The sequence below is a fragment of the Crotalus tigris genome, unplaced genomic scaffold (assembly GCF_016545835.1).
Source record: "Crotalus tigris isolate CLP2741 ecotype Arizona unplaced genomic scaffold, ASM1654583v1 scf7180000024339.11422700, whole genome shotgun sequence".
Lineage (NCBI taxonomy): Eukaryota > Metazoa > Chordata > Lepidosauria > Squamata > Viperidae > Crotalus > Crotalus tigris.
Window position 1 is genome coordinate 5388253 of NW_024100509.1, and position 17363 is coordinate 5405615.

At 41.9% G+C, this 17363-nt stretch overlaps 1 protein-coding gene across 1 annotated transcript in view; it reads right to left on the reverse strand.

Annotated features, from left to right (window-relative positions):
• The window catches only part of DIAPH1 (diaphanous related formin 1), a 104584-nt gene that overhangs the window by 74185 nt on the left and 13036 nt on the right, over positions 1–17363 (reverse strand). The window contains exons 2-4 of the mRNA XM_039325943.1: positions 4391–4417; positions 2220–2378; positions 1743–1844 (exon numbers count right to left, since the gene is read on the reverse strand). Of these exons, the coding sequence (XP_039181877.1) occupies positions 1743–1844; positions 2220–2378; positions 4391–4417 (288 nt within the window). The remainder of the gene's footprint in view (positions 1–1742; positions 1845–2219; positions 2379–4390; positions 4418–17363) is intronic.

The following is a 17363-nucleotide window of genomic DNA, read 5'->3' on the forward strand; positions in this document are numbered from 1 at the left end:
TGTTGAGTTCCAGCTGAGAAGCCCAACGAAGCAGAACACCAGAGACATTGCATTCTCTAATGTCAACTTTATTAGGCATTAGCAAACTGATACGATAGAATTAAAGCTAGCTCTGAGAAAATGGCAGGAAGAAGTTAATTTTAAAAATGAAACTTTCCCTCCCCTCTCTGACAATTCATGTCATGCCCCCATCGGAGCCTGAATCTGCTGAGGAAAATGAGATTTTTTTCTCTCCCCCCCTCTTTAGCTTATTTTAATCAGTTTTATATCTATTTTATTGTAGTACTAGTGTTGTGCTGTTTATTTGGGTTAGTTACAGAATATTTCACCAATAAAATTATTTTAAAAAACACAAAAATTGATATTACTTAATGACTATTCAAGATAGTCCTAAGCGGAGATAAACTCTTTGATCTACCAATTGAATGGTAGTGTTCATTGACTTATTTATTTATTTATGAGACTTATATACCGCTTTAGGTGCAAGCACTCTCTAAGCGTGTACACCAGTAAGCAATGTATATATATATTTACATTGCCCCCAACAATCTGGGTCCTCATTTTACCTACCTCGGAAGGATGGAAGGCTGAGTCAACCTTGAGTCTGTAAGATTTGAACCGCTGACCTGCTGAACACAGTCAGCTAAAGTGGCCTGCAGTACTACACTCTAACTCTAATAGGGCTTCCATGAAAAAGGAGCTAGCATAGAAAAGAATTATGAAGTAGTAAGAGATATGGATCCCAATGGCTTAGAAACTAACCAATCCAGAATCAAGTCTCTGGAAGGGAATTAATTTTGATACCTTGATTCCATAACTCAACCAAAATTTCTAGACCACAGGTTGGAAAAAAACTACAAAACTGTGTATTAGGATATTAAAAAGAAAAATTGTCATGAGTTGTAAGAAATCTTATCAGGAGTTCTACTGATAAAAAAAAAACAGGAAAGAAAGCATAGAAGAAAGTCCTCAACCAGCTCTGAAGGTATTTCTCTTATACATGGTCATATGATCCAATAAAAACTGGCAACAGTACTGGATGTATTAGTGATCGATGGCATCTGGGACAATCGGTGGGGACAGTCCCAGAGATACATCCAGTAATAATACATCCAGTAATAATGGAGAACTTGTGGCTTCAACAATAATTTTTGGGCAATTATTAGGTCCGTTTAAGTGCAAGTATGTTGCTTTCTCAGATCTCTCAGAAGCAAGAGATGTTGCGAGAGATGTTGGGAAGACTGCTTAGGCTGAACCTTGTTTAATTATGACACAATTTAACAGTCAAATTTTTTTTAATGAAGTGCCATATTCTGATTCCCTGCTTCTTAAACAGCGGAAACATTGCAACCTTCCATTTACTTTTAGATTCACAGCAGTTAAATGATGTTCAAACTGTAAATTAAATAAAGTAACTATACTGAACAAGCATTATGCTCAATTAATGGCTGAAACTACCTTGAGTTTATTCCATTTTATAGTCTGAAGCCACTAAATTTTTTTCAGCTCTTCCTTTATTCAGAGAAGCCAGTAAATAAGCAATCATATTAAATACTGTGCTCTACAATCAGAGAACAGTATCAAAGAGTATAGACAATGATAGATGCCTGATTTTCAGCCATCCTTGAAAGTTAACCTCTTACATGTAATTTTCGGATAGCTGACACTTGTCCTGCAACATGAATCAAGCAAACCTTAGACATATTCTCTAAATTTGACCACTCCACAACACAAGAACTCACAGCTTTAGAAGTATGCAGGTACTGAGACACCATTTCTCTCTTGATACTAATGTCTTTCTCCCTTAGAGGCTGCTGCTTTTCCTCATTTAGATTCATATCCACCTAGCAAAGAAAGCATAACAATCATAGAATTATCGTTAGGAGTTATCTAGGAGATCATCAAGTCTACCCATATGAACATCGCAGGATTCCCTATTAGATGACTATCTATTAGAAGACTATCCAGTCACATGAAGCTGTATTCTTTTGACAAAATTACAAATTACAAATAACAATATTTGATTTCTCCCAAATGAATTCTGGTTTTAGGATTTGTGTTTATTTGCTGTAGTAGAAAAAGAAATCAAAGTCCTCCTTCCCAGAGCAGAAAGAGAATTTTTCACATCACAAAAATCACACATTCATTTCAGCATAACTAGAAGCAAAGGGGAACTTTTAGCTTTGTTATTCTCAAGGTATAATTGTAATGGTACTTACCAGCATCTGCTCAAAGAGAACAAGTACATCTTCATCAGAGATATCCTGCAAAGTTTGACCTGTCCCAGAAATATCCGAGTATGAAGCAGATGAATTCCTATATGTTGTATTGGGTTTTTCTTTCTCTTTCTTTATCCTCATACTGGTGAATCTCTCAAGCTGATTAATAAAATATAAAATTAACACTGGTGTTCTTTTTCTATTCTTCTTTTCCATTCAATTTTAAATTGTGCTACTTTCTTAACTATAATGTATGAGCACTTTGGCAATGTATTTGAAAAATCAAAATCAATGTTCTTTTAAATCTCTTCATGCAATTCTCTAATTATCAGGACTGCGCAAAGCTTCTAGTGGTGCTTTGATTCACTGAAGTTTCAACTGAATCATTCCATTAAAAGCGATCAGATCAAAATAGATTTACTTTGATGTACCGAATCAAATGTCTGTAAAATGTTTTACAAAATCGATTGCTTTTCTGCTGCTGTATACAATACACACACCCACATACACACTATTGCAGATGCAATTCCAAACAGAGAGACCAGTGAGAAGATTAAATGCAGAGTGGCTAACGGATTATCTATCACTGAAATTATGTCCAGCTAAGGAGCTCTGTTATTTTATTAAACTATTAAACTAACTCTTTTGGGTTGGCAAGGCTAATGTTACTTTGATTTGTATTTACTTTCTCACCTCTCAATATCTTTGATGTGACCATTTAAGCCTTAACTCACAGTCCCTTGTGACAATAATGTTACAATTCTATATGGGCTCAAGATGGAGGATTGACTCAAGGAAACTCAATATGCCCTCTTGGATCAAACTCTATGTTAGGGCAGATTTAAACTTTTTGACAGTGATTGAACAAGTGCCTAACTTAGGGACTGTCCAAGCATTCACATGAGTTTCAAAGAATAAACATACGGTTTAAGTAATTGTTTTTTGCATTGTTCTTTTGCCAAAATCAGTAGCTATAACACATTTAAAACAAAATATTGCAACTGTTTCTAGGATAGGGGATGGCAAAACTATAAATACCACTTTTTAGTGTTTCTCACTGCTTCAGCTTACTCCTATTGCTTCTCTGAACAATATAGTATATTTTCACAATCCTGATGCTGCTAACCCCTTTCCAGCTTGCGAATTTGCTTGCCAACTAGCTATGTCATGCCTCTTGGTATCCTAGAACCCATCCACCCCCCAAAAACACCCAGACACAACAAAGATACACTATCCTATAGGGGCAAATCAATTAAAATTCATCAGTTTTATACCAAGCCTGGTACATCAGAAAAATGGATGGAAATGAAATGCTTACTTTTTGAATATTTGAAAGGTTTTCTTTTAAAGTGGGATAGGACATTGTCTGCAGTTTTCACTGTCACTCAACCAGCTAAAAGCAGTCTTTCTCAATTTCTATTTTAAAAAGGCCTGCAACATTATCCAAAGCAGAGTATCCTGTCCTTGCATATGCTGATTTTATAACCATCCCTCTCATCTAAATTAAATTCAGTTTGTTAACTGATGGACCATCCACTACCACCACCTTTGGGATACATAGATTTATTTAGAATTCTTGTCTTCTCACTAGAGGCATATTTAAGTACTAACAATACTTCAAATTAAATATCAAGATAATGCATGCATTTTAAAGATGAGAGAAAACAATGGGAACTCTTGCGGTTGTGTACAGGAATACTTCAGAGAATCAGATATTTATAAAGAAGGGGGGTAACATAATATGTTTTCTTCCAGACCCATTCTAGAAAAGCAACCAAGGAGCCCAAGTGGTTAAGAGTTACGCTCTCCTTTCAATCTGTTGGTGCAGACTATACAGTATATTTAATCCATTGAACAAACTGGATGCCAGAGTCAAAGTGACACAGCTTTCACAAAAGATACCCATTAAATGATACCATTAAATATGTACAGACATTTCTTGCAAAAAGAGTAGCATCAGGGAATACAGTAATAGAGACAAGAATACTATACCATCTTTAAAAATGGTTAATATACTCTATCAAGGCAAACACTTCACAAAAGAAAAAAGTTAGCAGTCAGAAAGCTAATAGTAAAAACCCAGGGAAGAGAATGCACAAAATTTATATTAGGATTTATTAGGATTTACAAAAACAATTAATGCCAAAAATATATAACACAATTGCTCTTACCTCATCTGCCATTACACGCTTCAAATTCTACAATTGGGGAAAACAAAAAAGGCAGAAAAAAATGAATCAATAGATTACAAAAAATCCAGTAGCAAAAGAGAAAGGGCTAGCAATACACATAACGTGGGCATTAATGTCCACAAATATTTTCTTCTTATTTTCTTCTTAGAAACACAATTAAACCATTTTCTTTAGATCTTATTTAATAGCAATTCTTAAGCCCCCCAGCATTTCACCCAAAGAGCTAAAGAGCGTGAATTGTACTAGCAAGCTTTATGTGAATGTGTATTTCAGACAGTAATCTTTGCATACAAAAATCCAAGCTATCTGTAAATACAAAAACCAAGATATTCTAAAACACATTTTAAAAATATAAAGACAACATATTTCTGGAGAAGAGGTCCAAACTGTACAGTATGTGAAGAATAAAAGACAAAAATGGAGGATACTGGATGAAAAATTATTGGAAAAAGAAAGATTTAACTGATAGAATATCTATTTGAATTATCTGCACTTTTGCATTTAAGCTATAAGTTTCAATAATGCAAAAGAGTCTCCTGCTTCAGCAGGAGGTTGGACTAGAAGACCTCCAAGGTCCCTTCCAACTCTGTTATTCTTTATTCCATTCTGTACTTTGTAAAAAGCATCAGCAAATAGTCCCAAAGGTCCTTTTTCAAAAGGCAACTGGACTTTGTATTTCCTTGAACACATTTCACTTCTCATCCAAGAAGCTTCTTCAGTCCTGATGGAGTCAGAAATGAAGACACTTCTTGAATGAGAAGCGAAGACACTTCTTGAATGAGAAGCGAATCATGACCTGGATAACTGAGAATCTCCATAGACATCAACAAATAGGAATCCCTTTCAAAGGAAAGAGATAAAATGTAATTCTTTCCCTCCCGTTACAATTTTGAGAAAAGTTCTTCCACTGAATATATGGGTATGTGCTACGACTTAAAAATATCCCCTCTGTGAATTAGAATCCCACATAACAGATATAGGAAACTTTTGACCCATGGAATTTCTGAATTCAGCTTACCATCCCTGGCAGATTCAACTTTCCCTTTTGCTCTGGCTACAATGTATTCTTCACAATCCCATTTTTACTCATAGAAACTTCTCATTTCCAATTAACGGATGAACAAACATGAAAACTCTTTGTCAAACCTTCAAATGATCCTGGCCACAGCCAACTTCGGCTCGTTTTCGGTTGCCACAGCAATGGGAAGAGGAAAATGTGTTCTCTTAGTTTAGTCATAACAAATACTTTCTTGTGGGAATCAAGGTCAAGCTACCTAAGTTTTGGCAGGCTGGAGTTTCCATTAGAAGGGGCGTTGTCTTACCTGAACGCCTTTTCTCAGTACGGAGATGGAGAATCCACCAATGGGTTTTCTCTGTCTGCCTGCTCTTGAGACCAAGTAGCCAAACCTGACACGCCCCCTCTTGCTAGGAGATCCAGTCTTGACGAGGGCGAAAGTGGCTGAAGGTGGACGAGGTGTTGGCTCTCAATCCCTTAATATCAGCCTAACTGACCTAAAGGGTGGGTGTGGATTCTCCATCTCCGTACTGAGAAAAGGCGTTCAGGTAAGACAACGCCCCTTCTCCAGTACAGGAGATGGAGAATCCACCAATGGGACATACCAAAGCCTCACTGTCCCGATGGGTGAGAAACAGATAAGGCTGGATCTATGTCCCCGGAGACCACCTGCTGAAGGACCATCCAACCAAAGGAGGCATCCGCGGAAGCGAAGCGGTCAATCCTGTAATGGCGTACGAATGGGGAGGGCGAGGACCATGTCACAGCCCTGCAAATCTCCTCGATGGACGCCTGAGTGGTCCATGCCGCAGATGTCGCAGCGCTGCAAGTGGAATGGGCTGTAAGATGACTTGGAGCCAGCAGGGAAGAAGACTGGTACGCCTCCGTGATACAGGTCCTGATCCACCTGCCTATAGTGCCAGCTGACACTTTCTGTCTCAGAGAAGCCAGATGGAAGGAAATAAAAAGTGCCTCCGATTGCGAAAAGGCTCCGTGTGTTTGATGTAATGCTGCAGGGCCCTGCGGACGTCCAGTGTGTGCCACTGCCGCTCCAAGTCATGGGAAGGATTGGGACAAAAATTTGGTAAAATGACTTCCTGTGCCCTATGGAAGAGCGAGTTGACTTTGGGCACGAAAGCGGGATCCAACCGAAGGACCACTCGATCTCGGTGGAAGATGCAAAGGTCATTCCTGATTGAAAGAGCAGCCAGCTTGGAGATACATCTGGCTGACATGATGGCGATTAAGAATGCGACCTTAAGAGACATGGCCCGCAAAGGAATAGTAGCAATGGGCTCAAAGGGCGGTTTTGTTAGAGCGCGAAGCACATGAGGCAGCTCCCAAGAGGGGTAACTGTGTACCACGGGAGGTCTGGTATTGCATGCACCCTTGATGAAGGTGCATATTCTAGGATGATGAGCTAAAGGTACTGAGTCCGCACAAGTTAACATTGACAGGACCGCCACTTGCCTATGAATGGTCGCAGGGGCCAGGCCTCTGTCCAGGCTGTTCAGAAGATAATCTATGATCTGAGGGATAGTCAATTTGTAGACATCCAGTTGTTGCCTTCTACACCAATGGCAAAATTTTTTCCAAGTAGAATTATAAATGCGATTGGTCGCTGGGCGACGAGAGGCCTGAATCATGGTAATTGCACGTGGTGAAAATAACTCTTGCGTCATGATGCTGCGCTCAAGCGCCAGATGGTCAACTGTAACCACTGAGGGTCCGGGTGTTGGAGGATCCCCTGGTGTAAGGACACGCGATCCGGAGGAATCCTCCACGGAGGAGACTGGGAGAGACTCATCAGGTCGGCAAACCAGGGCCTCTGTGGCCACTATGGGGCCATGAGGATCACTTCCGCCTGCTCTTGGAGTAGTTTGCGGATGGTCGCCGGGATGAGTGGGAGAGGACGGAAGGCATAAAGGAGCCCTTGTGGCCACGGAGTCCACAGGGCATCCGTCTCTTCCGCCCCTGGAAGATAATAGCAGGAGAAGTACCTGGGGAGTTGGGCATTGTTTGACGATGCAAACAGGTTGAGGATCGGGTGGCTGAACCTGTGGGAGATCTCGGAAAACAGATCCAAATGTAACCTCCATTCCGAGGCGTCCATCATAGAGCGACTCAGAAAGTCTGCCTGCTGGTTCTTGACCCCCGAGATGTCTTCGGCCCTGATAGAGGCCAAATTGGACTCTGCCCAGGAACCCAGTAGCCATGCCTCAGACATAAGGGAGTTGGACCTGGTGTCCCCGACAGTTGACACGTGCCTTGGACGCCACGTTGTCCGTGAGGATCAATACGTGCCGGCTCATGATCTAGTGTCAGAATTGGTGAAGGGCTAAATGGATGGCTCTGAGCTCCAGCCAATTGATGTTGTATCTCAAGTCTGTGTGCGGGACCACAAGGTACGAGGCCAGGGCCTCCCCAAAAAGATTATTGCCCAGATAGGGAGCAGCCGCCAGTGTTTGAGCCATAGCATCCTTCTGGCTGTAATGTTGGATGCTAGAGACCTAGAAGCAAAGTTGGCTGACTGAAGCATTGCATCCGCAGCATACTCAGTGGCCACCACAATTTTGCTTAGATCCTGGTGGGTCCGAATGTCCTCAGCAGGGACTCTGGTCTGAAGCTGACGAAGCCATGAAAGGGGGTCCGGACAAAGAAGGTACACAAGTGGCCATTTTAATTGCCCATGCTGCTGATTGATGGGTCTTCCAGAAAGTTTGGTCCCATTTTCTGTTGTCTGCTTTTAGCGCCTCCGACCTGTCCCCAGCGACCGCAGTCTGGGATACCAGAGGGGTCCAGGCTTCATCTACCTTGGGGACCTCCAGTGCATCAGTGAGGTCTGTGGAGGTGCTAAAAATCTTTTTATCAGTCCCGCTTACGGAAGGGAAGGAGGAAGGAGAGGCCCATTGTTTTTTGATCCCTTTAAGAAAGATAGAGGGACACGGAACATGATGTTAGGCTGCCACCGTTTCAAAAAAGTTGGATTTGAATTGGAATCCAATTCAAATCCAACTGTGGCTAAGGGAACTATCGGACCCTATGTTCGCCATTGATGTGGCCTTGCGAAGCAGGGGAAGAAACAGGGCTGGATTGAACAGGCCTCCCGATGGAGAGGGTTCAGGGGGAAGTTCCTCCTCTTCTGATAAATTAAATTCCGGCTGCTCCTCACCTTGTGGGGATGAGTATCCACTCATGGAGGAATACGCAGAAGATGTGGGTTCCTGAAGTATAGGGAACTCTGCAGGAGGGACATAAGGTGGCATGGCCGATGTGGAAGCCCCCTGTCCAGGTGGATGGAAGGACCATTTTGCTAGAGCATGGTCCACAACCTTGGATAGCAAGGCCTCAAGGCAGCCGTCGGAGAAAATGTCTCCGATGTCTGGTCCCCTGAGCCCTGCAGCCGTAGGAGTGAAGGTGGCCTCTGGGGCTGAACCTAAGACGGTTGTTGCATGTTGACCCAATGCAGAAGGCGAGCTGAGTGTGGCAGGCGTCCCTGTGAGAGACCACACGCCTTGAGCCGAGATTGAAGGGCCTAAAGGAAGGTCAAATTCAGGGACCGCCATTTGATCCGTCTCTAATCCAGCCTGCCTCTGTGCTCTGGAGAACTCCTTCTCCAGAGCCTGGTGCCTACAGCTGGCTTGCTTTTCCGTCAACTTGGAAGGCATCTTGAGAGTGGCCTTAGCCTTGGATTTGGGTTTGCCTGTTGCCTCCTGTTCAGAGGATTTGTGCCGGCCGTAACTAGAGGATGGGGAGGCAGTGCTCATGGGTTGAGGCATCGTAGAGTCATCCATCCTGGTTGAGCAGTCTCAGGGAAACTGAGACGAAGATCTGGCAGGCAAGCAGTTGGAGGAAGCGAGATTGGAACAAGTAACAAGACTGCTCCCCTGACCACCTGACCAGAAAACAATCTATCTGGGCTTTGGTCACAGCAATTGAGTCAGATGCTGAAAGCACGGTTGGGGACCCGCTCTGGGCTCTGCCCAGAGGCCTTAGGTGGCCAGTCAAGGTGCACTAGAAAAAAGCCCAAGTGAAGGGCACAGAGGGCCTGAAAAAAAGGCCTGGCAAGGAAGGAACAGGCTCAAAATGGCAGCTAAACAATTTGTGGTTATAATGTAGTGAGTGATATACGATAAAGGAAACACACACCTCAAATGCAGCCTGGGTCAGGCCAACTACTGTGAGTAGGCCTCGTGGGGCCTAAACAAGCTTCCACGTGGCGTTCAAGATAGCGGCCGCCGGGAGTTGCCGAAGCTTATTTGTGCCCAGAGATGTGCAGCCTAAGCGGGGAATCAAATTTCTAAAAGGCTGAGCAAACTGAGCCACCGATGGAGGACAGAGCGAATTAGGACGCTGAATAAGGCCATTCACAACTTTTTGCCTTTGGCGGTGGCCCCAAAATGGCAGCCACCACCTGTTCTGCGCTAAGCATGGCCTCCGCAGGCCTCAAAGGGAATTTTTTGGGTGCTGGGGCGATCGCGATAGCAGAGCTAAACACCGCGCTGAAAATGCGCTCAGCAAAAATGCTTCCAAACGGTAAGCAAAAAAAACAAGGCTGAGGCTAACTTTGTTGCCTTTGACGACAACCAAAATGGCATCTGCAACTGTCCCGGGCTGCCGGAGATGACTCTGGAGGCCCTGAATTCAAAATTGAATCTCAGACCTGCAGCCTAAGAATCTGCCCGGTAGCTCAAAGGAAAGGGGGGAGAGAATGAGGGATATATTCCAAGCAGCCCCTGCTCAGAAAGTTTTCCCCAGAGCCCTGGGGAAAAGGAAAGAAAGGAAAGCTGCAGAGGCCTCCCCCCACTCCTCACTCCTCAAATCTTGCGATTTGAGTTAGCACTGAGCCCAGTGCTGTGGGGAAATTAAAGGAAGGATTCCAAATTAATTATTTAGTTAATTTTTGAGGATAACTCTAGGGCAGGGGTAGGCAACCCAAAACACTCAAAGAGCCACTTGGACCGGTTTCCCACCAAAAACAAAACACTGGGAGCCGCAAAACCCTTTTAATATCTAAAATGAAGATAACACTGCATATATCCTTTTTTACCTTTATTATAGGTGCATGTGTGTGTGTGTGTGTGTGTGTGTGTGTGTGTGTGTGTGTGTGTGTGTGTATACACATATACACATATACACATTAAAAATAAAAATAAAATATGACTCTTGGGAATATCCATACTATTAAAACAATGATCACCAAGAGAATGCTTTAAGAGAATAAAATTACATACACACACAGGTAAAAAAAGGATATATGCAATGTTATCTTCATTTTAGATGTCAAAAGGGTCTCTCTCTCTCTGTCTCTCTCCCTCCCTCCCTCTCTATCTGCCCTTGGTCTGCCACTCCTCTTCCCCCACTCTCTCTCCCTCCCTCCCTCCCTCCCTCCCCCCCTCTCTCTCTCTCTCTTTCTCCCCCCCCTATCTGCTGCTCACCTGGCAAGCTTCAAGCTGTTGTCCAACAAGCTCAGGGGTAAGCAACCTCGTCTCTTTTATGACTCATGGACTTCAACTCCCAGAAATCCTGAGTCAGCCTAGCTGGGCTAGCTAGCTCTCTCCTGCCCTTCCTGCTTCCTGCAGAGACGCAGCAAAGGGAGGAGCTCCGCCCAGTAAGCTTTTCAGCTCCTCGGAGAACACTGTGAGTGCACTCTCTTTTACACACACACACACACACACACACAAACACACACACACACACACACACAGAGAGAGAGAAGTGCAATTGCCTCTCTCTGTCTCTCTCTGCAAAGGCAGAGGAGGCTGGGAGCCACAGGGGAAGGCTCAAAGAGCCGCATGCGGCTCCGGAGCCACAGGTTGCCGACCTGTGCTCTAGGGAAAGGAGAATTCACCAATGGATTTCTAACCTGCTATCTGTTGAGAGAGCCAAACCTGATACGTCTTCAAGAGCTGAGACCAAGTCAAGACTGGGTCTCCTAGCAAGAGGGGGTGTGTCAAGTTTGGCTACTTGGTCTCAAGAGCAGGCAGACAGAGAAAACCCATTGGTGGATTCTCCATCTCCTATACTGGAGAAAGCCCACCAAAGTAGATAATTGGGGATTGTGGTATGACATATTATAGGGGCAGGAAGTTCAACTTGTTACTTTGTAACCTTGGTGGGAGGGAACCTTCAGTCTTGGTTTTACCTTTGACCGTATCGATACTATATAGCCATTAAAAGTATTCTTTGAGGAATGCAATTGCCTCAGAGTTATTATTTTCTTCTGGTCTCATCTATCGGAACCATGACACTCTTTAAAATTGTAAAATTTTAAACAAGCCTCCAATATGGCATTACTTACCATATTGTTATGATCTGGCAAATCTGGATATGACTAGAATACTGTAGATCCTAGAGAACCTAAACTTGTAAAGACATATATTCTGAATACAAAATAAAAAGTAAATATGAATTTTAAGATTGTATGTTTTAGACATTTTGAAGATTGCTTTTAAATCACAAATTTTTCCATAATTCACATATGGACATCTTTTGGTGTAGTCTATTCAAACCAAATTGGGAACTTCGTATTTTCTATCATCTGTATATTAGTAAACTTATTTAGAAAGAATAAAAACTTTTCCTTCAAAACAAGAGATGTTTTGTTATTTCACATTCATTCAGCCCGAGTAATCTCTATAATCAGATAAGACCCAGTCATCCAGAATGTAGGCATTAGCATATACAGTACAGTAAGATAATGGGATGTATATTGTATTTGAGATCTAAAATGTGTATTGAACAGATCGAGTTCACAATCAGGCATGCAAGCTGCAGTTCCAATGTCACTGCTGCTGACAACAATCTGCATAGATCTGAAAGATAGCTGCTTACAGAGATGAATGCATACAGCTAGATAGATCACCAAGACAGCTACAAACTATCAGCCTGTTTGACTGAATACACCTGCCATACAGAACAATGCCTTAACAGGACTGCAAATAGCATTATGAACATGATGCAATTCAAATCCTTACACTAAACACAATTCATATAATCATACAATGCAAGTATTAAAAGGTACTGTGGAAAACATCTAGTCCAGGGGTAGGCAACCCAAAACACTGAAAGAGCCACTTGGACCCGTTTCCCAACGAAAACAAAACACTGGGAGCCGCAAACCCCTTTTGATATCTAAAATGAAGATAACACTGCATATATCCTTTTTTACCTTTATTTTGTATGTGTATGTGTATGTATGTGTGTGTGTGTCTACATATACACACACACATACATACACATACATACACACATATATATGTATATGTATGTGTGTGTATATATGTATATACACACACACACATACACACACATACACATACAAAATAAAGGTAAAAAAGGATATATGCAGTTGACATTTTAGATGTCAAAAGGGTCTCTCTCTGTCTCTTTCCCTCCCTCCCTCCCTCTCCCTCTTTCTTTTTCTCTCTCTTTCTCTTATTTATTTATTTATGAGACTTATGTACCGCTTTAAGTGCAAGCACTCTCTAAGCGGTGTACACCAGTAAGCAACGTGTATGTATGTATGTATGTATGTATGTATGTATGTATGTATGTATATATATATATATATATATATATATATATATATATATATATATATATATAGATATATGTAGGTCTTTGGTTGTTCGGGTTTTCTCCCACGTAAAATTGGAAGTGTCTTGGCGACGTTTCGACGAAGTCGAATATATATATATATAATATATATATATATATTATATATATATATATAACATATATATATTATGTTTTCTGAGGTTTTCGCGGGTGTTTGTATGTAGGTCTTTGGTTTTCGGGTTTTCTCCCGCGTAAAATTGGAAGTGTCTTGGCGACGTTTCGACGAAGTCCCATTCGTCATCTTCAGGCTGGTGTTTTCAGCTTCGTGCTTACGTTGCCAAGACACTTCCAATTTTACGCGGGAGAAGAAAACCCGAACAACCAAAGACCTACATACAAACACCCGCGAAAACCTCAGATATATATATATATATTATTTACATTGCCCCCAACAATCTGGGTCCTCATTTTACCTACCCCAGAAGGATGGAAGGCTGAGTCAACCTTGAGCCGGTGAGATTTGAACTGCTGACCTGCTGAACACAGTCAGCTAAAGTGGCCTGCAGTACTGCACTCTAACTGCTGCGCCACCTCGGCTCTTTCTCTTTCCTTTCCCTCTCTCTCTTTCCTCTCCCTCTCCCTCTTTCTCTCTCCCCCCCCTCTCTCTCCCTCTCTCTCTCTCTCCCTTTCTCTGATCTTCTGCTAACCTGGCAAGCTGCCTTCAAGCTGTTCTCCAACAAGCTCAGGGATAGGCAACCTCAGCTCTTTTATGACTCATGGACTTCAACTCCCAGAATTCCTGAGTCTGCATAGTGGGCTAGCTAGCTCTCTCCTGCTTCCTGCTTCCTGCAGAGACGCAGCAAAGGGAGGAGCTCTGCCCAAATAAGCTTTTCAGCTCCTCGGAGAATACCCTGAGTCCACTCTTTTACACACACACACACACAGAGAGAGAGAGAGAGAGAGAGAGAGAGAGAGAGAGTGTGCAAGTGCCTCTCTGTGTCTCTATCTCTCTCTGCAAATGGCAGAGGAGGCTGGGAGCCATAGGGGAAGGCTCAAAGAGCGCATGCGGCTCCAGAGCCGCAGGTTGCCGACCTGTGATCTAGTCCAATCCCTATCCACTGCAGGAATCCACTACTACAAGATGATTTCTATAAGCAGAACATGTTACAATGCCAAAGCAAACAAAAAGGAAATGCAAATGATCACTCTTTATTTTTTTTAAAAAAAAGTTATAAACACAGAATAAAGGCTAAGCTAATCTCCTTAAACCAGAAGTGGAAAACGTGAAGTCTTTATGTAGCACTGTAGCATGTAACCTAGAAGAATAGCCAATGTGGAGTATAAAACTCTTGGTTGTTCTATAACTCCTTTTACCTTTCTCTTGCTTGATGTGTTAGCCACTGTTCTCACTGTCTCTTTTTCTATATCCTTCTATATTTTCTCAAAGATCTCCCTCTCAAACTCATGCATGTAACTTGGCTGTTTCTCTATGACTGGTGAGCCTCTAAAAATATTAACTGTGGCTCCACTCAGTAAAACCACCCCATGGTTTAGAAGTGCTATATTTAGATTCCACAAAGTTATAAATGAATGAAGGCGATATATGTGTCCCAGGATAATGTTGCAGGATCCAATCTGACTGGATCCAGATTGGATCCTACGAAGTTATAAATGATCTACAATTTATTTTTTCTTTCTCTATTCCATCTAATCCTCACTTTCTTTAATTCCCTTGAGTAAAACTGTATTTAGTTTAGAATAGAACAGAACAGAACAGAACAGAATAGAATATGGAAGGGACCTTGGAGGTTTTCTAGTCCAGCCCCCCCACCATGCAGGAGAACCTATATCAGTGGTGGCAAACCTATGGCACGAGTGCCAGAGGCAATACTCAGAGCTTTCTCTGTGGGCATGCGCGCCGTCGCCCCAGTCCTAGGTCTTCAGCTGGGTTTTATAAAACTTTTTCGCTTTAGGCCTCTGCCAACGTGTGCAAAAAAAAAAAAAAAGGTTCAATCAGTCAATTTCAATTTCTCACGAGATAAAAAAGATCTTGTAAAGTTGGAATTGATTGAACTTTTTAGTCCCACCCAGTCTGCTGTTACCACCGCAGCCATGCCCACCCAATGGGCCACATCCACCCAACAGGCCACACTCACCCAGCACCCGACAATGCGTAAGTGGGTTTTGGGTTGCAGTTTGGGCACTCAGTATCTAAAAGATTCGCCATCACTGGACTTCCTGTGGTTGCGTCAGTGCCGATGGCCGCTGTTTTACCGCTGCACGTCTGGGGAAATCGTAAAATCTGTAAAAACAGCAATAATCAGCTGTTTTGCAGCTTGAAACTTCCCTCCCGGGCGAAGGGAGGGAGGTGAGCTTTTGCCTAGATAGAGGTAAAGCCTCACAGCTTTCCCAGTTTTTTTTTTCTGGGAGGTGAAGTGAGAGCTTCCTCGGAGTCTGGGTGTTTCTCCGTTTCCTTGGATGCCTTTGTTCTCCGAAGAGAGAATGAAGCTAGTCGCTGCCTCCACTGCTACTATCTGATGGGAACTGTAAGTTAACTCAAAAGCAGACAGAGCTATCAGGAAGAGAACAATTGATGATTTTACTTTAAACCTAACTCATTTAGAATTAACATCTACTCCTGTTACTATTCTAACTGGAGTGAAGAAATATGGCAGAGGAATCCTCCTTCTTTGTCATTTTCTTTGTTTGAGAACTTTTACTTTCCATTTTTTACTTTCTATTTTTAAACTGGCAACAAAGTTTTAGATTTGGTTTATTTTAAAGGGGAAAAATTCTTATTCCCCTTTTTTTAAGGGGGAATTGTTTTTTTTCTTCTCCTTTGTTTTTATATTATTATTTTTTGAAAAAGGGAAGGGGGGGAAACGTCCTGGATTTTCTTCTCTTTCTAAAACTTCAGCTGCCTCTCCAGTAACTCAGACTGTACAACAACCCAAACCTAAACCTTCTCCACCTTCGCCTCCACCTCAGGTACTTACACTTCAGGACTTACAAGATGCCTTAGATAAGACTTTGGAAAAATCACTAGAAAAAACAGCAGAGCTTTTGGCTCAAGAAAGTAATGAGCTCAGGAAAGATATTGTTTTGGCACTCCAAGGGCTTGCTGGCCTTGTGGAAAAGATTGACGACAGGGTGGATGAAGTGGTTGGTAATGTTGAAATATTACAAGATAGATTAGAAAAAAATAGAAGAAAATGCGGATGCCACACAGAATGATATTGTAATGTCACATTATAGAGAAATGGAACATGCTTTGAGAATAAGGGGCCTGAAGGAAAATATTAAGGAGAATTTGAGAGAAGAAATTGCAGTAGAACTGGCCTCTATTTTGGAAATTGATCCCGAAGAAATGTTGAAAGATATTGAAAAGATTTTTAGAGTTAATTCGTGGGTTGCAAAACAGAGGAAATTACCAAGAGATGTGGTGGTCTATTTTGTGAGAAAATCACTTCGTAATGAAATTATACAGGCCTTCTATAAACAAAGATTTCAGACTGCAGCTCAGGATGTGATAGTTTTAAAGGAAATACCTTCTAAAATTCTTAGAAAAAGAAAAGACTTTGCTTTTTTGGCTGAAGAACTTAAGAAGCAACAAATTCAATTTAGATGGGACATACCTGTGGGGATAGTGGTGACTTACACGATACCGTCTTAATACAGTTTCAAAAAGCAAGAGATTTTTATGTTACTATTTTAAAAGCAAGTTCACCACCATCTCCAAGATTAAAGAAAGATGAGAGCAAGGCAGAAGCACAGTTGTCTGTAGGTTCAATGCCATCTTTGGGAGAAGAATTGTTGGTTGAAGCTATGCAACAGAATTTGCAAATAACAGAAGACCCAAGGGAACAGAGAATTACACGCGCTGCTTATAAACGTAGAGAAAGACAACAACAACAACAACAACAATAGCAACAACAACAAAAGGCAGATGATGGAAGTTTACCACTGTCTATTTTGGAGCCGGTGGGAGGAGCAAGGCCAAAGAGATCATCGACTGTAAATCTAGAGGCTTTGTTCCAAAGGCTTCATCCTGCCAAGGATGGCAAAACTTCTAACCTGGAATGTTAATGGCCTTAACTCTCCACAGAAGAGAAAGAAAATCTTTCATTATTTGAAACAACACAGAAATGATATTATTTGTTTACAAGAGATTCATATTATTTCTAAAGATCAAAAATATTTGTTTAATCCCCAGCTGGGGATACATTTTATAGCTCCTGCTTTGCAGAAAAAAGAGATATTTCCTAGAATAATTTCAGACCATAGTCTGGTATGGTTGGAAATTTCATCGGAAGAAAGAACTAGAAGGACTTGGAAGGGAGCACATTTTCCTAGACTTACGAGTGATCAATGTGATGG